This window comes from Tupaia chinensis, unplaced genomic scaffold (assembly GCF_000334495.1).
Source record: "Tupaia chinensis unplaced genomic scaffold, TupChi_1.0 Scaffold000093_1, whole genome shotgun sequence".
NCBI classification, from domain to species: Eukaryota; Metazoa; Chordata; class Mammalia; order Scandentia; family Tupaiidae; genus Tupaia; species Tupaia belangeri.
The window spans coordinates 4,317,195-4,342,598 of NW_006159555.1; the positions used below are offsets into that span (position 1 = coordinate 4,317,195).

The 25,404-nt window shown below is 37.2% G+C and overlaps 1 protein-coding gene across 1 annotated transcript in view; it reads left to right on the forward strand.

Moving 5' to 3' along the window:
* The window catches only part of TEK (TEK receptor tyrosine kinase), a 139,235-nt gene that overhangs the window by 73,435 nt on the left and 40,396 nt on the right, over positions 1 to 25,404 (forward strand). The window contains 7 exon segments of the mRNA XM_006143226.3: positions 7,574 to 7,684; positions 8,208 to 8,360; positions 13,641 to 13,772; positions 14,235 to 14,375; positions 16,339 to 16,467; positions 19,720 to 19,871; positions 21,656 to 21,800. Coding sequence (XP_006143288.1) covers positions 7,574 to 7,684; positions 8,208 to 8,360; positions 13,641 to 13,772; positions 14,235 to 14,375; positions 16,339 to 16,467; positions 19,720 to 19,871; positions 21,656 to 21,800 — 963 coding nt within the window.

The following is a 25,404-nucleotide window of genomic DNA, read 5'->3' on the forward strand; positions in this document are numbered from 1 at the left end:
TGCTGAACCACCAACCGTAGTCTAGGCAGTAAGGGTTTAGAGTCAACTTCTACCTGGGGTCTACCTGAAAACATTTCTTTGAATTTTCTTATGGTAGTAATGAAAAGGTTTGTAGGCAGCAAATTCATTTTAAGTTCAACCTGATAAAATCACTATTCATTACAAATGAAGAAAGTGTTTTCTTAGCAAAACCATAATGTTCACCTTTAAATGACATCGGGGCAAGTGGGAAAAGTGCACAACAGACATTCCCAGGAATGCAGCTCCCAGTGAGGGAAGAGAGGTTGAACAAAGGGATGTGAGGTGTGCCAAAGCTATCATGGCTGAAAGTCAGCTCTATTATTTTTTACATGTGTCATTTTGGATTTGACTTGTATAGAGTCATGTCTTTCTGCTGATGTTTCCACATTCTGAAAGAAGATGATTTGAAATCTGTGCCCTAATTTTATGGGAAGAAAGCGTAAAGGGCTAACTTCTGACTGTCCTAAGATTGTCCTTGACAATGAACAAATCAATCTGTAGAGCATACCGAACTAGAACATTAGGAGTTTAAAACCAACTGAATGACTCCTCAAAACTGAAAGTCTGGGATAGCTTAAATTCAGTGGAATGAGGCAAAGACAACTCGGGAGTAAACAACAGTGGAGGGAAGCTGACTTTTAGACTTATGTTCACCTGAGTTTCAATTCTTTTTTCACTGCTTACCAGCTGTGTAACTTTAGGCAAGTTATTAAACTTCTATTGCTCTTGTTTTTTTATTATCTGTGAAATGGATATAATAATGCCTACAACATTGGGTTAAGTCTTATTTATAAATATACATATATATGTGTGCCATATTAATTACATATATGTGTGTATGTGTGTGTGTGTGTATATAAACACACACACAAACATATATAGTGTTCTCTCTTATATGTGATTTATAACAACAGCTCAGGCTGGGTGAACTAATTGTTTCCCTTGCTGACTATCCAGGGGGGAAATATAATACTAGGAAATTAATATCCATTTTGGTGAATCAGGGAAACCTCCAAAACTATGTCTTCATGCCACCATTAATTCCCTTGTAAAACATCATGGGAACTCAGAAATGCCTGCCCAGGGACACAGCAGGAGGGGCTAAACATCAATATATTCCTGTTTGCTGCTGACTCGTGCATCTGGGGAGGAAGTGGAAAATCCATTTGCGATGTGCCAAAACATGGCTTAAATTGGCTCACACATCCCAAATAGCCAGAGTGTTTTTATCAATGGCTTATCCAAAACAATCAACAGCAGTTTGTTCAACTCTTACTAGGGGTTTCTTTTGAGAGTAGAGAGTTATAAATAAAGTTGCAAATGTTTTCAGATCCAAAGATCTGTTTCAGAACAATCCATCAGAAGAAACCTACATTATTTTTCACCCTGTTTTCATTTGGTAAATAGCTTTACATTAAGAACGTCAAACTTCCCAATCGTGATTTATACAGTCAATTGTGTGTGTGTATATAAATCTAAATAACACATTTATATCTAAATAACACAAGTGAACATGTTAAAAACATAAATTAGAAAAACTAAAGTCAGATAAATTCATAATTCCTTTTCACAATTTTTCTTTTTTTTTTAAAGTTATTCTTTCTCCATAAGCTAAAGAGACAGATAGAGACATCACCCCCCAATAGGGTTTTCACATGAAGATCCAGTCCCAGCTTCAGCCAGCCCTGGATCATTGGGCACACGTGCACAGGGCATGTTTAGGGACTTCTCTAGACATGAACCCAGAACTGTCCCTGTGGGGGAGGCTCACAGAGCATTGCGCTGCGATCCAGCCCCTCCCCACACCAATCATTCTTGATTCCCTGTTTGTGCCAACAACTGGGGGTACAATGATGTTAACGACATTTCCTGAATACTTATTATGCACCTTATATCCCCCTAGCAACTTTATATTTATTACTGTTTAATTTAGTGTTATTTTATTTTATTTATTATTATTATTTTTAAATTTAACCAGAAAGAGAAGGAGCAAGAGAGACAGAGGGAAAGTGAGAAAGCAAGCCTCCAGGACTTGAACATGGTTGGCCATGTGGGAGTCCAGTGCCTTAACCACCACACCACCTGCCGGCCCCTGTTTAATTTAGTTTTTACCAAATCCATGATATTAATGATATTAAGATCTCACTAATAGGTGAGGCTTACAGCTATTGTAACTTAAGTACATGGCTCTAACCATTACCCTGCTCTTTCTTTCAAAACAAATGTGATCCTGTCTTCCTGGAATGCTCACCCAGGGTATGCGTTAACCATGAGTGGGGATATAATGAGGGAATGCAGGATATTTGAACAATAGCTATGTAAGTGCCTAACCTGTATTCCAGGGATTGAGTAAGGTCCTTGGAAACATCTAAATAGAGACAGACAAGTGAGTACAAGCTGGTGAGGCATGGGGGAAAGGAGTGGAAGAGAAGAGAGGAAACTCAGACGTAGATGTGAGTGATCACAAGGTCAATTTGAGGAACTGAGTGTAGTTCAGAGAAGCTGGAATTGACAACAAAGAATGTGAGCCTGGAGAATAAGTCTGCAGAGGTGGTGTTGTAGAATGATAATGGAGGTCTTTGAGTTTGTACCTCCACTTTTACACTTATTCACTGTTGAGAGGCCTTGAATAAGGGACATAGTCATCCTTAATGCCGTCTCCAGCATTGTTAAACTGGATATATAGTCTTCACAGGGCTGTTGTGAAATTTGTGCAAAATAATAATAAACATAATCTCTACAGTAGTACCTTTAGTGCTTATCTAACATTAAACTGAAAAAAGCGTTGAATTTAACTTAGCCCTTCTTCATCCACGAGAAACATCTGTGCAGCTTTTACCACTTTCTACTTTTCTGTAGCCCTTAAGGAAGTGAATTATGCTCTTAAGTTTTATTCATTAATGAGCCCATTCGAATGATCTTTTTCTTTCTAATTTTCTAGAGGATGTGTGTGCTCACTGGAGAGAGACAGGGAGAGAACAGGAAAGCAAGAAAGCATTCCCAGTGGGTATGGTCATGTTATAGTCCCTTCTCTCCTATTTCTCCATTATTTTCTTCAGGATTTTGGACATATACCTACATGTGCCTGGCATGTTTTCCAGGCCTCCAGGTCTGAACTGCCAGGTTGGTCATGTGGGATCCAGTCACCTTAACCATAAGGCCATGGACTGGCCCCATCCAAACCAATTTAAGGAAGTCATTCTTTAGGCCTCAGAACTCTCATTATAAAATGAGTTGGTTGGATTTTAAAGCTTTTTGAGTGTGAACATTGCCTATTCTGTGAGTGCTTCCTGAAGTAGGTACCCTGGTTCAAATCCTGACTTTTACATGTGCTTGTTATATGATCTTGGACAGGCTATTTAACATCTCTATACTTTTAAGGATCTCATTTTTAAAATTAGGATAATCATGGCACCTATTCATAGGAATATTATGATCATTAAATTCATGTAAAGTGTTTAGAGCAGTGCTTAGTCCATAGTAGGCACCACTGAAAGGCGTTTATTATTTTTATGATCCGGTCAAGTCCAAGACATCAATACCTGTGTACAGAGTTTAAGCCGGGCTCTTGTGTTATCAGGCAGCCTGTCATAGCCCATGAAGCTTAGATCTCCTTCTTTAGTACTCAGCAGAGAACACTCAGCTTAGAGACAACACAGGCGGTAACTACATTAAGTGCAATTCTCCTGTTTTAGTGCAGTGGAACTCTGATGTGACGGCTCCTCTAAGAAAACAGGAGCTAAAACGGCACAAAGTCTGAAATAATAAAGAGCTGTAGAGTTGGAGGGAAAAAGTTACATTGGAGCTGAGCCTACTGGGGAATCTCAGTTCCTCTTCTGAGTACAATGCGAGAAGTCCCACGGTCAGCTAAACAATCTTCACACAAAAGGACAGAAAATATAAACAAACCACAGAGACTGGAACAGCAGAGTGAAATGGTCAGAAGTTCTCGTAGGAGCCATCAAGGAGCATGTCGTAGCAAGAGCTGCACATGTTATGATGGCTAGGATGACTAAAGGAAGTACCTCAGTTGAGAAGAAGCCCCCTGCATGTTCCCTCCTTTCACTGACCAGAACCTCAGTTGAGAAGAAGCCCCCTGCATGTTCTCTCCTTTTACTGACCATTTCTCTGCCTGCCTTCCCTGTGGGGCTGGTCCATTCAGTACCATCAAGAAAGCTGCCTCTCCTGTCCATGCTGCAAAGGTCAGCATAGCAGGGTTTCAGTTTATTTCTATTTGGGAAGGATACCGCCCTCTTTTTTTTTTTTTTTTTTTTTTTTTCCTTTTTTTGGAGAGGTTTTTGCTACAGGGCACGTGCGCTCGCCAGAGACAGAGAGAGACAGAGAGACAGAAAGACAGAAAGAGAGAAATCACCCCCCAGGGGGGATGGCCACACTGCAATCCCTTCTCCATTCTCCTCTCAGGATCTTGGGCATGCACGCACACGTGCCTGGCATTAGTTTAAGCCGCCAGGTCTGGGACTCGCACCACGGTCAACTACATGGGAGTCCAGTGACATAGCCATTACTCTAACTGGGGGTCCCTGACCTCTTCTAAGCAACTCAACATGTAGCTTACAAAATTTACTATCCCTAACAACTTTTTAAGGTAGATATTACTACTTCTGAATTATACATGGGGAAACAGATTCGCAGAGGTGACGTAACTTGTGCAGAAAGGTCTGGTAAGTGGCAGAGGGGAAATTCAAGCCCAGAACTGTGATTCGGCTCTCACACTGTCCTTTAATCTCTGCCATGCTCCCTCTAAGTTTGCCCTAGGTCATTATCTGCACCAAAGACATTCACATATCTGACTACGTGGGGAAGACCTGGCAGGGTACCGTGCCTTTGTCAGCAACAATAGTCCACAGACAAGGAAAACAAGCAGACAAACCTAAAAGCCTGGGTTCTTCTGGGCATTGTTCAGAGGCATCTTCTGCCATCAAGGGTAGGTGTCTAAGCCAGTGGTGACACAGCACTAGTTTGGTCTCTCTCAAGCAACTCGTCCACAATCCACAGATGAGGAGGAGGGCACAGCGACCAGCTAATTTACTATGAGGTCTGTGGTCCTGGGCAAACTGTACAGTTCATACATTTGAACTAGGGTGTTTTGCTATTCTAATTCAGGGGAATTATGGTCATGGAATTTGTTATTCACAGAGACGATCCTTTGTTATTCCAACAACAAAGGATCAAGGGACAAGTTACTTGACAAATGTTCTTCTTTTTTTTCTTTCATTTGGAGGAAACTAATATTCCATTCATACTGTTTTTTACTTTGAGGGAACTTGATAGAGATTGGAGAAGGATGGCAGATTTAGTCATTATAGCTTACAGTTAATAGGCGATATGCTTGAAAAATCACACGTATTCAGATAACTAAGAACAGAGTTCAATGAGCTTTCAACGGATCTTCCATCGTGTTATTCAAAGCTTCTGTTTTTTTTTTCCTTAGTAATTTTCAGTCTGTTTGAATCATCAGTTTCTGAAAAATGTCACTATGCTTATAGACTTGTCAGTATCTTTCTTTAATTCTGCTTTGTTTCATGTGTTTTTAAGCTCTGTTGTCAAGTGCATATAATTTTCATGTGTGAGAAAAATCTTCTAGTAAGATTTTATTAGATGGTTGATGGCTCTTTTTTTCCATCAGGCAAAGACCATCTTTATTCCTAAAAGTTAATTTTGGCTTTAAATAATTTTTACCCATATAAATGTTACAATACAGCTTCTTTTAGTTAATTTTAGTGTGATATATATTTTCTACCCCTTTATTCTCAGTCTTATCTGTCATTATTAATGTAGTCTATGAAAGACCACATGGTTATGTATATGTACTTAAGAATCAAAATTCTAAAACCTGAGATTTTTCTGACCTGAATTCATTCTGAGATCCTCTATCTCTTGAAAAACATGAGGAGACTTCAGAAAATTTGAAGAAAAAATTGAATTAAAGAGGGCTGGCAGGTGGTATTGTGATTGGGGATGCTGAACTCCCACATGATCAACTGAGGTTTGAGTCCCGGACCTGGCAGCTTGCTTTCTCACTTTCTCTCTCTCTCTCTCTCACTCTGTCCCTCTCTTTTAAAATTAAAATAAATAAATAAATAAAGTTAAATAATTCTTTAAAAATTGAATTAAGATATGGGTTTTTTTTGGTGCAAAAAATGTTGAAATTCACACATAGTTTTCTTATTATACACATTTGCCATGAATTTTTTGAAGACCCTCATTTTGGCATGGCTTCTGCCATTTCATTCTTTTCCATATCATGATTTTCTTTGGACGTTTTCCCTCCCTTTTTATTCTGTCTTTTGTTTACTTCCATTCTCTTCTGCCTCCATATTGAGAAAAGTTATACATTGCTTCTCCTCTTTTAGTGGTGATTATTTTTAACCTTGGCTTTATTTTTAAAAGCCTAAAGTTAATCCCCCTTATTACACAGAGGGTGATTCTCTGCAGATTGTGATATAATTTAAAGCAATTCAGAAACTATTGTGAGTGGAAGAACATTAGAAAATTTTAGTCACACTTCTCCAATCAAACAATGGAATCAGGCAATGTTGTATTCAAGTCTGATATATCAGTGGAAGTTTTCAATCAACTGGCTTATGATTTTCTATGCCAAATATAAAATAACTTCCCCAGTTTTCTCCTAGTGCTCTCTAGTCCTATGTCAGTTCATACATACACAATTGAAAGGTAGAAGGCAAGATATTAGATTTCATCTTTAACTTTATTCTTCTTCAGTATGCCAGTATGTTCACCATTAGTAATAAGGGCAGCATTGAGCTCATTCCATTTGAAAAACGTTTGCAGTATTCTAAAGCAATTGGAATTATTTAGAGCAATAACAGTAACAAAAATAATAAAGCAATAACACAAAGGACCAAGGATCGAGGAACAAGCCGCTTGACAAATGGTCTGAGGAAACTTGGAGAAGGATGGAGACTTATAGTTTATAGTTAATCTCAGGATTAGTTTGACAACAGATACTAATCAACACAGAATACTTACCCCCCCAATCAGCTGCATGGAAAACATGTGTATGTGAATATTGTGTGCATAAACTTACATTTTTACAGAGGAAATGACCATTTTATTTATTAGATTCTTAAAAGTATATATAAATTTAAGAAAGATTAAAAGTCACTAGACACATGAACTGAGACCTCATTGCTAATAGTTAGAAAGCTGGATCTCACATGGCTGATCATGGTTGGAATCCTGGCCCTGATGGCTTTGAAACATGCCAGATATATGTACGCATGCCTAAAATCCTGACAGAATTGAGAGATGGCAGTGGGACTAGGCCACATTGTGTGTGGGGATAGTTTCTTCCTGTCTCTGTTTCTTGGTCTCTCTCTGGTGACTGTTCACACCTTCTGGTTATTTAAAATAAAAAGTATTTCATTAGCCATCAATATTTTTTACATGATAAAAACATGCTGATTCTTGGCAAGTATCAGCCCTTATTTTATGAAACTCAAAGTTCAGTTGCTCCTGGAGAAAAGTTGTGACCTCATTTATGGTATTTGTTTTCTCTCTCTTTTAAAAGCCTCCTTCCTACCAGCTACTTTAACTATGACTGTGGACAGGGGAGATAATGTGAACATATCTTTCAAAAAGGTGTTGATTAAAGAAGAAGATGCAGTGATTTACAAAAATGGTGAGTGTGTGTTTTATTTCTTTTCAGGACCTTGGTATGAGACATAATGTAACAAAGAATATATTAGATGATTATCTGGTTGTAGTCTCTGAGTTAGATATTTGAAGTAAAGATTGTATGATGAAAACTTACCATATTCTGTCTAAGATAGAAGCCCTCTTAGACAATGAGTTTGATTGCTTAAGTAAATCAAAGTAGATATTCACATATATAAAAACTATATAAAAACACACACATATAAACTTATGTATTTGTATAAATTCGAATTGTACTTGTCTATACATATTAATGTACATATAATATATATGGTGCATGTATATATAATAAATCCTCATTGTAATGTGATAAGTGAAGTCCCAAATCCAGCCATGTAAAATGTGATCTCATTCGATTGTGAGGTTGTTGGATAGCAAGCGTAAGGAAATGACTACCGTGTACCTGGGAAACCAAATGTGAGTAGAAGTGCAGCCGTTTAATCCTATCTAGGTTCTACCTATGGTTTGGCATTTTTCTCTCTTGCCAGGTTCCTTTATCCATTCAGTGCCTCGGCACGAAGTACCTGATATTTTAGAAGTGCACCTGCCTCATGCTCAGCCCCAGGATGCTGGAGTGTACTCGGCCAGGTACATAGGAGGAAACCTCTTCACCTCAGCCTTCACCAGGCTGATAGTCCGGAGTAAGTGACTGAGAGGCCATCATTTGTGATGGTGTAGCTGTTAGAATTTTTAGTTGCAAGCAACAGAAATGATTCTGGCTACTTAAGCAAAAGCTAAGGATTTGGGGAAGAATGCTAAGGACTCTTAGGAAGTCAACCAAAAGCTGACCAGCAAGGTCTAGAAAAGATAGGTATCAGAGAAGATCTAGGCTCAGTGATACTGGTTGGGGGGTGTGGGGTGGTTGAACTTTCTCTCTAGGATACTGCTATTACATAACTCATCTTCAAAATGTTTATTTTACTTCCAGATTTTAAATTTCCTGGATAAAAATTCAGATTGGCTTAGTATCAATCACATGTCTACCAGCCTAGACCAATGAGCTGTAAACAAGTTTGAAGCCACATCTCAATTACAGGCACTATGAGCTCATGTTTGTAGAGAAGGATTATCTCTGTAAAATGAAACACAGTGAGCAGGGCAGTCCCATTCAAGATGCCTACTGTAGGGAGATTAGTTAGACTTCCTGGTTTGGAGGTCTAACCTGGTTAAACATTAAGTCTCCTATAAATCCCTTACTTTTCAGATCACTTAATTCTCAAATGTAATTTTTATTTACAGACTTGCAAAATGCAAGAGATAGCACTAGAAAACACTTTTCCCCATTATGACTATCAAAGTGAAGTGTAACCATTGCTTGTAACTTTTACAGGAATTTGATCAATAGGGAACAAAAAATTTGCCCTGAATTTTTCCAACTAGGGTATTTGTGATATTAAATATTCAGGCCTTCAACTATAAATACTTAGGCTACTATGCCATTCCTTTATTATTCATTCAACAAAATATGTTGATCATAATTCTGTCAAGAATTACGGTGGCATTGAGGAACAGGGTAATAAGGTAAATCCCTGTTCCTTGGGTAATTATCAGAGCAGGTAACTATGTAATTAAATAGACATGATAGTATAACAATAGAAATATAAAAAGTTTGGTTATCTAGTTTATGCCTCATGCTAAGTGCCCTCTATGGTTATAAAATATACAGATGTGTGGCAAGGAAGCAATTTGCATTTATTTCATGTAGATAGTTTCTCTTCAGTATAATGCAACACTATGTACCAGGTCTACTCAGATTCTGGGTAAGTGAGATACATTTTCTAGAACATCAGAAACATTGGATGTTAATATGTGGTGATTTGAAATAGGGAAAAAACTAAGTGTTTTTTCTACTCTATTAACACAACTCGTCTTACACCAGAGGTGAGGGTTTTTGTTTGCTAGTTTTTTGTGGTTTTCCCCTCCACAAACCTAGTAGTTCTCCAACTACATGAGCTGGATATCCTACAGTTAACTCAGTACTGACCCTGCCTACCTGGACATAGCATCAGGTTAAGGCTTCAGTTCCACAAGACTTCCCCCACTTCAGATGCCAGTTGCAAGCCTTGGGTTGTGACCTGTGCTTTCGACTGATTGGCTAAAAATTGGAGGTTCCCCAGATTCCCTTCCCAGGCTTGACAATTTGCTAGGACAGCTCAAAGAACCCAGGGAAACACATTTACTGGTTTATTATAGAGGATGTCATAAAGGATTCAGATAAACAACCAAGTGGAAGAGATGCATAGGGCAAGGTAAGGTAAGTGGGTGAAGAGCTTCCATGTCCTCTCCGTTGCTCTACCCTCGAGGAACATTTATGTGTTCAGGAATTTGGAAGCTCTCTGAACCCTGCCATTTGGGGTTTAATGGAGGTTTTATCAAATAAACAACACAATAATTTAAAGATTAACTCAACCTTCTCTACTTAACCACACCCTGGAGATTAGGGAGTGGGGTTGAAAGTCCTAATCCTCTAATTATGCCTTGGTCTTTCTGGTGATAGGTACCATGCTTATACTTTCTGAGATTCCTAGCCACCAATCATATCATTAGCATACAAAAGGCACTCTTATTAACTCTGGAGGTAACAGGGTTTTACAAGCTTTGTGCTAGGGGGTAGCAGGTAGCATAGTGGTTAAGGTGCTGAACTCCCACATGGCTAACCTTGGTTCACATCATGGACCTGGTGACTTGAAAATCATGCTGGGGTTCTGTGTATGTGTGCCAAAAATTCCAAGAGGAGAATGAATGGAGGAGAAAAGACTGTGATGTGGCCATCCCCCTTGGGAGCTGATATCTTAACTTTCTCTCTCACTGTCTCTCTGGCAGACATACCATACCTAAGGCAAAAACCTTAATTAAAAAAAAAAAAAAAGCTATTTAAGGAACCAGGGCAAAGACCAAATATATATTTCTTATTTCATAATATCACAGTGATAAAAGGTTAATACTTTTTAAAAAAATGTAAAAGGAAACATGATTTAATATAGACTAGAATTTAAAAATTTTTTCTAAACTTTTAAGATAAATTAAAAGACTTCAAACCATTTTGAACTCCAAATTGTCTCTTTTCAGATTGCTAGGATTACACATTCCTTCCTCTTTGCTGCTAGGAATATTTTAATGAAATAATTTGAGAGGCACTGCTAATAAATTTGTAAAGTACTTCTAAGAAAATGTTGATTTAGGTCACAATCATCCCACTTAATATATTTCAATCAACCCAAACAACTATGAACAGATGAATGGACTGAAAAACTGTGGCACACATACTCTATAATACTCGGCCATAAAAATCAAGACCCTAGCATTTGACAGAAAATGGATGAATATGGAAGATTTGCTGCTGAGTGAAGCAAGCCAGGTTGTGAAAGAGAGACAGTGTATGTCTCTACTTAACATATACTGATTTTCTTCACTCTATGGTGGAAACTGAAAGATTAGGCTGAAAGATATAGAAGGGTTGAAAATGGTTGTGGATACTGGAGACAATGTGGGGAGAAGTGGGGAGAAGGGGGAGGGTGTAAGGAAAGAAATTAAGAAGGAAAACTAGAGAGTCAAGACATTTATGGGATACAGAAATGGATTATTATCTGTTGATGATAATGTGTTTTGTATCCTCAACTGAACTGGTGTGAAGTGTGTTCAGTTGGATAAATTCAATGTATAAGCTAAGTGATTAAATGTATAAGATAAACTAAAATGTAAAAAATAGAGATATTACCATAGTGTACAAGTTGAAAAAAAAGGGATATATTTCCCAATATGAGTTCTTTGGTGTTTAGTGAGAAATAAGGTCCAGCTGAAAGCATTTCTTGTTTTTTTGTTTTGTTTTGTTTTGTTTTGTTTTGTTTTATAGATAAAGTGTCTGTCCAGTATGAACTGAAGCCTAGAAATAGCCAGTATTTAAAGATTTTGTATAAAAATCATGTTGGTGGAACCAGCAGTTAGCATAATGGCTATGTCACTGGACTCTCATGTAGTCAACCGCAGTTTGTGTCCCGGACCCGGTGACTTGAACTCACGCCGGGCACTTGTGCATGCGTGTCCAAGATCCCAAGAGGAGAATGGAGGAGAAGGGATTGTGGCGTGGCCATCCCACCTGGGGAGTGATTTCTCGTTTTCTGTCTGTCTCTCTCTGTTTTTCTGGCAAGCACATGCACCCTGTAACAAAAATCTCTCCAAAAAAAAATCACGTTGGTTATATTTACAGAATTTCTTTTCAGTATAAATTTGTTCCCTGACAGATTTTTGACTGTGTTAAATTTCTTTGTATGCCATGCATGTATGATTTCTTAAAATACAGAATCATAAAATTGCTGAAAAAAATATCACATCCCTAATTGCCAAATTGTTGCTTATCAATAAACATTTTTTCTGACTATCCATTCCCAATAGATCACCCTGTATACTCTAGAACTTAATTTTTTCCTCTTCCTTGGGATTAAAGCTGGGCTAGATCTACAGGTTGGTACAGGGCCAGAGAACTTAGTTAAATGCAACAGGAAGCTTATTTTCAACTACATTGTCTGCCGTTAATTAGTTTTCAGCATGTGCAAATAACCTGTGGTCTGGCTCTCAAGAAATCACTAACTGTGCAGAGACTTTTTCTCTTTATACTAGGGGACTTCAAAAAGTTTATGGAAAGATGGAATTAGAGTCTGTTTATTTGATGCAAAAAAATTTTTTGAAATACATGCATTGTTTTTTCATAATATGCATTTTCCATGAGCTTTTTGAAGACTTCCTTGTGTATCAAGAAATGTAAATATTAGCTTTTAGACATTTTGTTGTTTTAGCTATTAAGTGGAGAAGTATAAAAAATGGTCTGTGTTGACAGACTTCCTGATTATTTTAGAGACAATACTGATAACCAGAATCCTTGCCAAAGAAATTATAAGGTTATATCAGCTATAGGCACAGGTCCAGACTTACTACTGTGAGACTAACATTCAGGGATAAAGACTTTGATTCCTTTTAGATGAGAAATGAAACTTAATTCCTGACCACAAAGGGTAATTCTAATCCCTCTGCCTTATATTAGAAGGCATCCCTGGATCTAATTAGTAATCTAAAATTACCATATTAGAGAGAAGTAGTCAGAAAATTAAAATCTAGAAGGATTTTTACCATCTTTGTACAAAGAGTCTTTAAAAGTCTTGGAAAACATGACTATTTAAAAAATTGCATGGATTTCAATTTTTCTTTTACATCAAAATTTGTATTTTTCCATAAATTTTTCAAAATTGCCTGGTATTTTAAATTTTATATATCCATTTCACTTATATTCTTTCCATCTGTAAAATGGGTTGCTGCTACCAGCTCCTACTTCCCCTTTTATCCTTATTCCCTTTCCACACACTCTAGGCCAGAGGTTCTCAAACTCCAGCATACATCACAATCACCTGGAGGGCTTGTTAAACTTGTGTTAATAGGCCAAGGCCAGTGTTTCTCATTCGCTAGGTGGTGGTGGATGAGATCTGAGGCTGATTCCCAACCAATGGGGATGCTACTAATCTCGAACTGCACTTTGGAAACCATTGCTCCAATCTCTTAATTCTATCTGTAGCTCCCAGAACATGCCATGCTCTTTTTGTGCCTTATCTTTGCCTGAAACACACTCTTTGACTTTATTTTCTTTGGTATTTAGGTGATCTAGCAGATTTAGTTTACATACCACCTCCTCTGGGAAGCCTTTCTATATGCCATCTTCCATTCCCAAGACAGGATTAAGTATTAATTTCTATGATTGTATCCCATTTACACGTCTGTCTCCCTTATTAGACAACTGGTTTTGAGAGCAGAGACTGTATTTTATCTTCATTCATGAGTATCCACTAAAATGACTGACACAGAGTGGATGCTCAGTTAAGATTTGTTGAGAAAAGGTGCTCTACTCACTGCAGCCTTGTTTTCCTTAACACAAGGATGTGAAGCTCAGATGTGGGGACCTGAATGTAACCGTCTCTGTACTTCATGTAAGAACAATGGTGTCTGCCATGAAGATACTGGAGAATGCATCTGTCCTCCTGGGTTTATGGGGAGAACATGTGAGAAGGGTAAGTCTGGGAGTACTTGATGAATAAGCTGTGGATTTAAAAGCCAAAATCACTGGATCTAGAATTTTAGATCTGGACACAGATGGGAATGGAAGCTAATTGGCCTCTGTGAGGCCACCTAGCTCCTTTCTGTAATTGAGAAAAAATTGCCCTTTCTTAAAGGCCTTTGTTGCCAACCACTGGAAATAATAAACCCACAAATCCATAATGTCTATAATGTGAATTTTATCCCCCTACATTTGTGCAGTGCACAGTCTGCATAATTGAGTGGTGGCCATGACATCCACTCAGTTTCCTTATCTATAAAATGGGCCATAAGGGCATATTCATCCTGTCTGTGCTGCAGCTGAGATTAGATAATTTTTCTATGTTCACTAGTCTAGGAGAGGTCCTTTAAAATAAGAATTTTGTATTTCAAAGGGTTACATATTAGACTCTGAATTGGCCCTTTTTCTCTTAAAGCTTGTGAACTGCACACATTTGGCAGAACTTGTAAAGAAAGGTGTAGTGGACCAGAGGGATGCAAGTCTTACGTATTCTGTCTCCCAGACCCATATGGGTGTTCCTGTGCCACAGGCTGGAAAGGACTGCAGTGCAATGAAGGTATGCACCAATCAGATCCTTAAATGGAAAATGTTATAGCTGGTGTACGAGAGAGACCCAGTTTGCTGGAAATCACAATGTAGGATATATCTGGATTGTTTAATTAATTAACCATTGCTGGGCTACAGTGTTTTGAATCATAGATGTTTTTATCCAAGAATTATACTTTCACAGAAAGACCCTAGACCTTGCAGGACATGATTTTCTTACATATCACTTGGGGATCTTTTTCAAATAAGATTCTGATTTGGTAGAACTGGACTGGAGCTTGAGAGTCTACATTTCTAACAGACTCCCAGATGATTCTGATGCCATTGGTTTTCAGACCACATTAAGTAGGAGGGCTATCCATAGAAGACATTTTTCCCCAGTGGGCTAAGAAATCAGAAATTTTAGGTCATATCCAGATAGGATTTGGGGTTTGAAAGTGTAAGAAGTTAAGATCTTACTGACTATGGGCCATATTAAAGCAATACTAACTTTACCTTTTCAGAGATTACCTCTGCCCTTTCTAAAATACGTTTCCATTTGATGAGGCTTAATGGTATGTGTTTGAAATCCACCAGTATACATTTCATATCTATCATTGTACACTAGCTTAACATTAACCTGCAGTCAAAAATGCCAAACCTGCCCTGACAGATATTAATGTAGTGACTTAGCCAGAACTCAAAGTCTTTTCAGTATTTACCAGCTTTTTCCTTATCTACACCAATAGGAGCTATGATGAGGTCCCAAAAAACTTGGTACCTATGTTCTAGGTAGAGCAGTTTAGCAGAAATATAAGGATGTCTTCAAAAGTTCATAGAAAATATGTACTATGAAAAAACTATGCATGGATTTTATTTTTTGTTACCAAAACAAACTCATACCTTAATTCAGTTTTTTATGAATGTTTTGAAGTTTCCTCATATAAATCATATGCATATATAACTTTAAACATTCTAATTGCCATGTTAAAAAAGTAAAAAGAAACACATGAAGTTATTTTAACATGTTATTTAACCTAATATATCAACACTTAACACTTCAGTATGTGAACAATAGAAAAAATGTATTAATGAAGTGCTTTACATTCTTTTTTTCATACTAACTGTTTGAAATATCAATTTGAACTGTCATATTTGAAGAGCTCAATAGCCATACATGGCAGTGGCCACCATGTTAGACAGCACAGCTCTCTCTAGAGGGTTGAATAGTAGTCATTCTAACAGGAGTCAGGTGTTATCTCATTGTAATTTTGGTTTGCATTTCCCTAACGCTTCATGATGTTGAACTATTTTTTTCATATAGTTTTTGGCTATTTGCATATCTTCTTTTGAGAAATGTCTATTCAGATTCATTGCCCATTTTAAAATCAGGTTGTTTTCTTGCTGTTTAGTTTAGTTCCTTATATATTTTGATATAACCCCTTATCAGATGTATGACTTGCAAACATTTTATCCCATTCTATAGGTTGTCTCTTCATTCTGTTTTTTCTTTTGCTGAGCAGAGTTTTGGTTTAATGCAGTCTCATTTGTATATTTTTACTTTTGTTCTCTGTGCTTTTGGAGTAATATCCCAAAATAATTGCCCAGACCAATGTCAATAAACGTTTTTACTGTTTTCTTCTAGTAGTTTTAAAATTTCAGATTTTACATTTAAGTCTTTAATCTATTTTGAGTTAATTTGGTATATGGTGTGAAGTGAAGGTTTAATTTTATTCTTCAGCTTATAGCTATTCAGTTTTCCCAACACCATTTATTAAAGATACTTTCCTTTCTCCAACTATGAGAAGACAGGATTAGTAAGAGGTTATTAAGCTCTGCTGAAAGCAGAACTCCTCAACCCTGGTAATCTATATATATTATACTATCTTATTATAAATCAGGTTTGGAGAGAAAGATGAAAGTAGCCATCTACAACCTTAATTTTCTCCCTTCCCCTTTATTAACACTGCTTTTTTTTATGTCTTTGTTTATAGCATGCCACCCTGGGTATTATGGGCCAGATTGTAAGCTTAGGTGCAGTTGCACCAATGGGGAGTTGTGCGATCGGTTCAAGGGATGTCTCTGCTCTCCAGGATGGCAAGGGCTCCAGTGTGAGAGAGAAGGTAAAGCAAGGTAACACTGTAGTCAGTGCCATGTTTAGTATGTCTGAACCAAGCTTTGCTGGTGTAATTCTTCCCCTATCATCCCAAGACACTCAAACTACTTTTATTTACATTCAGAAATTGGGAAGAATTTATCCTAAATTCTGAAGGACAGCATTTCAATTCTTCTCTATGGACCCTAATTTAACCTTTATTTGCCTTCCCACTAGAAACGAACTATGTACTCTTTGTAGCATGTCAGTGGTAACTGCCTAGGACCATTTTTTCCCCCTGGAAATGTATATTAGAGAGAGAACAACTTTGAAGGAATTTGGATGAATATCTTTTAAAGGAAATAGAAAGAATGAAACAAATAGATTATGCTAAAGTAAAATTTTATTTAACTCTTGTTCAGAAATTACCCTAAATCAGAGTTCAGCAAACTAACTCACCAAATCTGATACAGTATTTTTTGAACAGCTTTATTGAGTTAAAACTTTATATCATAATGTTCACCCCTCTGAAATGTACAATTCAATGCTTTTTAATGTATTTACAGAGTTGTGTGGTCATCACCATAATCTAGTTTTAGAATGTTTTACGATACCAAAAGAAACCTTGTTCCTGATAGCAATAACTCTCATTTTCTCTGGTAATCATTAATTGACTGTATATTTTTATATGTTTGCCTATTTTTGACATTTATATACTGTAATAGGATCATATAATATATGGTTTTTCATGACTACCTTCTTTCACTCACCATGTTTTTTGAACTTTCTATGTTGTAGCATGTATCAGTACTTCATTCCTTTTTGCTGCCAGTAATCTATTATTATAAAGAAAATTTTATTGGAATACAACCATGCTCATAGATTTACAATGTATTTCCGATGGCTGCTTTGTACCACAAGGCAGAATTGCTTATTTAAACAGAGAACATGGCTTACAAAACTGAAAATATTTTCTCTCCTTAAGGAAGAAGTTTGCTAACACTTGCCTTTTAATGTACTTTTTAAAATTAAGAGATGCATACTTTTATTTATTTTTGAAATGAAAAAAATTAAACATATTTTTTTTAGTCATATAAATGTTCTACAAAGAAACACACATCCAACAAAATCTATACTCAATGATGCAGCTGTACTCTTTCTCTGTTAGTTTTTGAAATCAAAATGTGTTGGGGGAGTGAATACTCACACTTGTTTCCTCAAAAGTTTTAAGATTTTCAGCTTTATATTTTTTCTTCTTTCTCTAAATCTTTATACTTTTTCTTCTTTCTTTGCTACTGAGTGAGAATCAGGGAATAGCTAGAAGGGAAAGGAAATGCCTAGATGTTTCTAGGGTGTTGGACTGTAAATGAACAACTAACAAGTTTAAGGATTTGAATTTTATACTTTATTCCTTCCTTCCTGTTCTAATGCACACGCTGCAAAAGATGTGCTTTCTGATTGGGAGAATCAAAGACAGGTTTGCCACAGTTTCCCTAGGCCATGGGTTTTCAGAGAACAGCTCCTTTTCTACTATTTCACTCTGTACCAGCACATCCATCTTCACCTCCATCGAACTTCAGAAAACACAAGGACTCAGTGAAGGAAGGAAACATCTTTTGATGGTAACATGTATATATCTTCAGTTGGACTGGTGGGAAATAGGTTCATGTTGGGTAAATTTATTTTACAAGCCATAGTGATGTACAGTGATTGAATGTATAAAATAAAATAATATTTTAAAATTCACCTTTATAAACAACCTGCAAAAGGCAAGAAAGGGACTCTATGTAAGATTTAGTATAGTTGATTGCAGGAGTGTCAGTTTCTAATGTATCCAAGGTTATTTTGGATCTACTTGGATATAGCCATCTTTGTACAATATGGAGCTTACTACCTGTAAAATAAAAGAAAAACCAAAACCAAAAAACAAAAACAAACAAAAAAAGTATATTTATTAATTTAATGAGAGCAACCCAGACAGAAGCACTCCCAGCAAAGTTCCATGCTATGATTCTCTCCAGTCCTTCCTATCAGCCAGGGCAGACATGTATACCTAGAGTGTACTAGTCGATCCAGGAGCCCAACCCTGATCATCCGTGTGGCGTCCATACTACAAAGTGTCATACTATAGCTATGCCACCATGGCTGAGCCAAGGAAAGAAATGCTTTAAAAATGTCAAAGCACTGTTTCAATTCTTTTTGTTTGTTTTAAAGTTTTTGTCATAGAGCATGTGTGCTCAATGGAGAGAGACAGAGACAGTAAGAAGGAAAGTGAAAAATCATTACCCTGGAGGCATGGTCATGCCACCATCCCTTCTCTTCCATTCCCTCCTGGGAATTTGGGTATGTACATATATGCACCCAGCATGATTTTCCAGCTGTCAGGTCTGGGACTAGAACCATGGTCAACCATGTGTGAATACAACACCATAACCACCAGGCTATCTGCTGGCCTCTTTTCAATTCTTATTCGAATACCTGCTTGGGCTGATACATTTGGTAAAATTTCTAATCATAATCTATCCTACTCTATAGATATCAAGGACTGACTTTTTAAATTATGGGACCTCTCTCTTTCCTGCTCAGTACCCTTTATCTATTTTATTCTAAGTTTGAGAAATAAGATATCAGTATAAAATATCAATATTGATGTGTTTACCTTGACTCCGCCTTGTCAACACTACAAACACTGAACAGCATATAAGTTATTGCTGCTCTCTTCACAAGTTTGTTATACGATAATAAAACAATACAATACTGACATTAGATAGAAAGTGGACAAATATGGAAGATTCACTGCTGAGTAAAGCAAGCCAGACTATGAAAGAGAAACATTGTATGTCTCCACTTAACATATACTGACTGTCTACATTCTACAGTGGAAACTGAAAGATTAGAGGACATAGAAGCATTGAAAATGGTTATAGATACTGAAGACAATGTGGGAAGAGGGTGGGATAAGGGGGAGATTGTAAGGAAAGAAATTAAGGAGGAAAATAGAAAGACAAGATATTTATATGACACAGAAACAGATTATTATCTATTGATAATGCGTTTTGTATCCTCAGCTGAACTGGTGTGAAGTGTATTCATGTTGGTAAATTCAACTTACTAGCTAAGTTATGTATAGTGATCAAATGAATAAAATAAAATAATAATAAAAAATTTAAAATATTTGCAATAATCTGCCCAGTACATGACTTGATAAAGTAGTATTTTTATTATTATCATTGTTGTTGTGTTAAAGATTAAATTTCACAGTGTTGTTTTCTTCATTCAGGTATGCCAAGGATGACACCAAAGATAGAGGATTTGCCTGATCACATAGAAGTAAACAGTGGTAAATTTAATCCCATCTGCAAAGCCTCTGGTTGGCCGCTACCTGCTAATGAAGAAATGACACTGGTGAAGCCTGATGGAACAGTGCTCTATGTAAGAGTCATTCTTTCTTTTTTAAATTTTCTTTTTATTACTGATGGGTACATGTGCTCATCAAAGAGAGAGAAAACACCCCCTAATGGAGCATGATCATGCCACAATCTCTTTTCCTCCATTTCTTTATCCCATCAGGATTTGGGGCATGCACAGATACATGCCCAATGTGCTTTTCCAGCTGAGAGGCTGGGACTCCAATTGTGGTTGTCCATGTGGGATTCGGCTTGTCATGCACAGGCTCACCTGCTATCCTTCAGGGTGGTAGTACAACCCTTCTTAATCTGTCCTTCTGATACCATGAGATGCTCTTAGTAAATTAATCACCCACCAAAGGCTACATTTCCTTCATGGTCCACAGCCTCTAGGTCAGCGTGTTGTTAGTTTTGATAAAATGCCATATTTCTGGGAAGTTTGAACAGAATCACTGCAGCCTCACTGATTTCCTCAGTCTGAGCAATGCTGCATGCAAGGCTGATAATTTGCCACCACAACTGGAATTCATGGAGCTGAGTACCAAAGATAGAACTTATCCTGTAGAAATCTCCAGCTGTGTATGGAAGAGTACATGTCAACCTGAGCAAGGCTTTGTCCTCACAGTATTCCTACAACTCCTCTTCATCTAGGAAGAGTATGGTGGCACAGTGGTCACAAAAAGGCATTGAAACACTCATGAATCAGCAGGAGATTCGGGACTACAAAGACATTGAGTTTTGATGACTGGTGTACTCCTATCATGCTCTTTGGAACAGCAACTACCATCTGACTCTTGAATCTGTCCCCTACATATCCAGTTCAAAAACTATGATCCCCAGATCACTTAGGACTGAATACATTCCTTGGGTTTCTCCCTAGCCTTTGCTTTGCCCTCACTGCCTGCTCACCACTGATTAGGGAAGCTTAGCAGTTCATTTTTGCTAGGAAAGACTAAGCTACCTTTCCAACATGTTCCTTTCTCTCTTCCAACAATCCCAAATGTAGCAGAGACAGGAGTCACTCCAAATTTCTCTGGGTTACAAGTGAACCTCGGAAAGTTGATTTTCTTAATTAAAGCATTTGGAATCTTACTTTTCTCTCAAACATGACTGAAAATCAGTTGGATCAGAAGGGCAATGCTAATGACCTCTTGGGGGCAGTATATATAGAATGTACTATTGCTAATGTCCACAAATCAAATGTGCCTAATTTTCCTAAAAATATAACATTAATTGGGTAGAAAAAGTTGATAGCTTCTAAAATCTTGTTGGCTTTTTCATGAGTTAATGGAAGTAATGACTACCATCTAGTAAAGACTACTTGGTACATAATGACTTACCATCACCTGTCCTCATTTTTTACCGATGTGAAATCTATGAATAATTGCATGAAGTTAAATAAGGAATTGGTCCCCTGGCTTTTCTTACTATATTATATTTGACAGCCCTTCAAACACTTATGAAGCCACTTTGTCCTCCCACCAAGCTATCTCTGTATTAGACCGGAAAGAAACAAATATTACTAGGAACAGTTTAAAAGGAATTAGACTCCTTGCTTGTGAGTGTTTACCCCACACTCCCAAACACATAAATACCACAGCAGGATCTGAGAGGGCATCAATCCAATATAAACTTTCAGAACTACTACAATAGCTTTGGAAATAAGCCAATAATTATATTAGCATTGTATTTAACTTCTTAATCTCTCCTAGAAAACATCTTATTAAACAATGAGATGGGGTCAGTACTGTGGCCCTTTGTGTTTATGCCTCCCTAGAAGTTTTATTTTTTTGTATTTGACCTTTCCAGCCAAAAGACTTTAACCATACGGATCATTTCTCAGTAGCCATATTCACCATCCACCGGATCCTCCCCCCTGACTCAGGAGTTTGGGTCTGCAGTGTGAACACAGTGGCTGGAATGGTGGAAAAGCCTTTCAACATTTCTGTTAAAGGTAAGCTTCATTTACCAGAGGAAAATGCACTTGATGCACTGTGTTTATGTACTGCTGAGGAAAGGGGCTGCTTATAGACAGAAGTGCTATCTGATCACTAAAACACATTTGAGGTATTTTCCAAAATATTAAGACTTTTGAAACTATATGCGTAAAAATAGAATGGGAAGCTTAAGAGTATAATATTTACAGTCAAAGAGCCTTGGATTTAATTTTTGTCCCTAACAGCTCATAATTTTGCACATGGCCTTGAGCAAATGAATTTAACATCTTCGAGCCTTTCTTTTTTTTTTTTTTTTTTTTTTGAAGGGTTTTTTTTTTTAGGGGGTGGGCCCTACCAAGACAGAGAGAGACAAAGAGACAGAAAGCGGGAAATCAACCCCCCCGGGGGGGATGGCCACACTGCAATCCCTTCTCCTCTGTTCTCCTCTTGGGATCTTGGGTACGCAAGCACTCGTGCCCGATGTGAGGTTAAGCCACCAGGTCCGAGCCTTGAACCGCAGTTGGCTACATGGGTGTCCAGCGACATAGCCATCACGCTAATTGCTGATTCCTCGAGCCTTCCTTTATTTGTAAGTGAAGCTTATTTTATGTCTCTCCTAGAGTTGTTGTAAATATCTGTTAAATATATAAAATACATGCAATTTTGTCTGAAACAACATATCTAATAATGATTACATAAGAAGTCGAGCATCATTATTGTGACTTTATCATTATTGGTAATTCATCATTATTGGTAATTATAAAGAATAATTTGGAGAGTCTCTATTTTGAGAATTACTTATGTAATATGAAGTCCAGACTATACAATATAATTAACATGAGTTATTTTTTGCATATTTAGTTTTGTGGCTATTCTTGTTATGAATTATTGTTTCAAAGTTTTAGTCTGAGGGGATATGCATACATCTGAGGGGAAGAAATAAAGTAAACCCAAGTTAACTTGGCTGGTATTCATAGCCATAACAAAGACTTTTAAATTTGGAAGTTACTCATGAACTCATTTTGACAGAAACACCTAGCAGCTCTCTGGTATTCTAGGAAAGGACACTTGGCTAGGTATATCACATATTTCATTGTATTTCATCTTTATAAGAATACTGGATGATAGATATTTTATCTCTATTTTACCAGTGAAAAAACAAATTTAGAGGATTTTGTTAACTTATGTAAGGTAACACAACTGATTAGCACCAAAACTTAGTTAACTTTTATTTTTATGAGCGACAGGAAGGAGGTAGAGGAATAGATAGCTTTTTTTGACAGAGCTTTGTTGTGATCCTCCTGCCCCAGCCTCCCAGTCAGCCTAACCAGAGGCATGTGCCACTAGGTTCAAACTATCTAGGTTGGGCTAGAAAGGAAACTGGGTCTCCTGTATACTCCAGCCAACACACAGAGGTGCCCTCAGGCCTGTACCACTGTGGTCAGGCCTGCAAATCTTAGTTTGGAACCGGGGGTCTCCTGTCTCTAAACCTAGCACTTACTCCACCAGAGCATTTTTCTTTCTGAATCTCCCGTGTTACAGTCGAAGAAGCAAGACGACCAGAGGCAATCTGCATTTGGTCCACTTCATCGCTTGGTTAGCAATCTGTTGGAAGATTCCACTACTTCTGATTTTTATTTTGTACTGGAAGATACAGCACTCAATGTTATGACTGCATGCAAGCTGTCTTTATAAAAGTTCACAGAAAATGTGTATTATGAAATTGATGGGTTTCAATTTGGGGAGGTACCAAAATAAACTTGGACTTCAGTTGCATTTTCTCAAAAACTTTTTAAAGTCCTCTCTTAGAAGAATATCTAGTTCTAAGTCACTGATGCCTCTTTGCTATTCATATGGTCTGATAGCCATAAAGTGAAATAGCCACTCGTAAAATTAATCAGAGTCTTTAATTATACTTAAAAACAGATCTTAGGCTTACTACCAGAGTACTGTACCAGTTCATACCATCGCCTTGGGAAACTTTGCAATGTATACTAAAGTTAAACAGACACATATGCCATGACCCACAGTTGACAGAAGTTAGAATATAGTTACCTCTGGATGGAGGATATTGAGTGGGAAGAGGCATTAGGGTGCCTTCTGGGGGTCTGTAAATGTATTCTATCTTAATCTGGGCGGAGGTTACATGGGTGTAGACGTAGGTTAAGTACATTGACCTAAATGCATTTAATAATGTTTTATTTTACAATATATATATTATGCCTTTTTAAAAAAAGAATTATTTTATTTTAACTTTATTTATTATTAGTATCATTATTATTTTCCAGTTTGATAAGAGAGAGACAGAGAGAGAGAGAGAGATAGAGGAAGTGAGAAAGCAAGCCACCAGTTCCGAGACTTGAACCGTGGTCGGCCATGTGGGAGTCCAGCGCCTTTAACCACCATGCCACTTGCCGGCCCCTATATATGTAATGTCTTAATTAAAAGAAGTGAGAGGCAAAATAAGTAAATAATACATTACTGATAGGAAGCTTTGCAACAGTCTTTTACCACTGTAAAAGCATCACAGACTGACATGAATAGCTCTAATAAAATATGCATTCGCTGAGTTAATAGGGGTGGTCTTATTTGGTCATACTAGGGAAGCATGACTTAAATAAATTTACTCACAGATGTGCCCTCTTTTCTTTTATTTCCTTTAATTTTTTATTTCAACTTTTTTATACATTCAATCACACGTCACTTAGCTTGCAAAGTGAATATTCCAACATGTGTACATTTCTCACCAGTCCAGTTAGCAATACTAAAAAGTATCTACGTCCCCTCTTTTCTGACCTAAATAAAATGTGAACCCAGTCTTACCTAACCTAACACTGGCATGGTCTACCTCTAGACATAGGGTACTGCTTGATTATACTTCTTATTGATTTCTCTATCCTAACTTTGTATAACTTTCTAAATCTTTACTAAGTTAGTCAATAGAATTTACCAAATGTTATTATATTTCAGTCTTGGTTCTAGGTACTGGGAATATAGTAGTTAATAACATAGGAGGGGGAAATCTCTCCCATTATGGCCCTTACATTCCCATAAGGAAATAAGCAATGAGAAAATAAGGAAAATGTACAATTTGCTAAAATGCTGAGTGCCATGGAGAAAACTAAAGTAGAAATGGGTATAGAGAATGCTGGGGCAGGGCTAGAGGGTGACCATAACCTTAAAGAGGGTAGTCAATGCTCCCTAAGAAGATGATATTGAAACAAAGACTTAAGGCTCACTTCTAAGAGTAGAGAGTCAAATTTTGGGATAAGAGAGGAAAAGTAAAATTACTAAACATTGTAATGTCCCCTGAAGTCTGAAATGTTTTGTATTACATAACAAATCTTGGGGAAGAAAAACAAAAGTTTTGCATTTCTGGGGAGACAGGGCTAATGGAGCTACAAAACTCAATGGAAAACATTTATTCAGCATCTGATAGATACCGGTAAATAAACCCACATGATATTTGCCTTAATGTAGTTTACAGTCTAGTGTAGTGTTGTGCAACCTTTTTGTGATTGTAATCCCACTAAGAGACTCTTAAAATTTTTATTTCAAAACTTCCCCCATCACCATAAACATTTGATATCAGAGATGCATATATTTGTATGTTTGTTTATA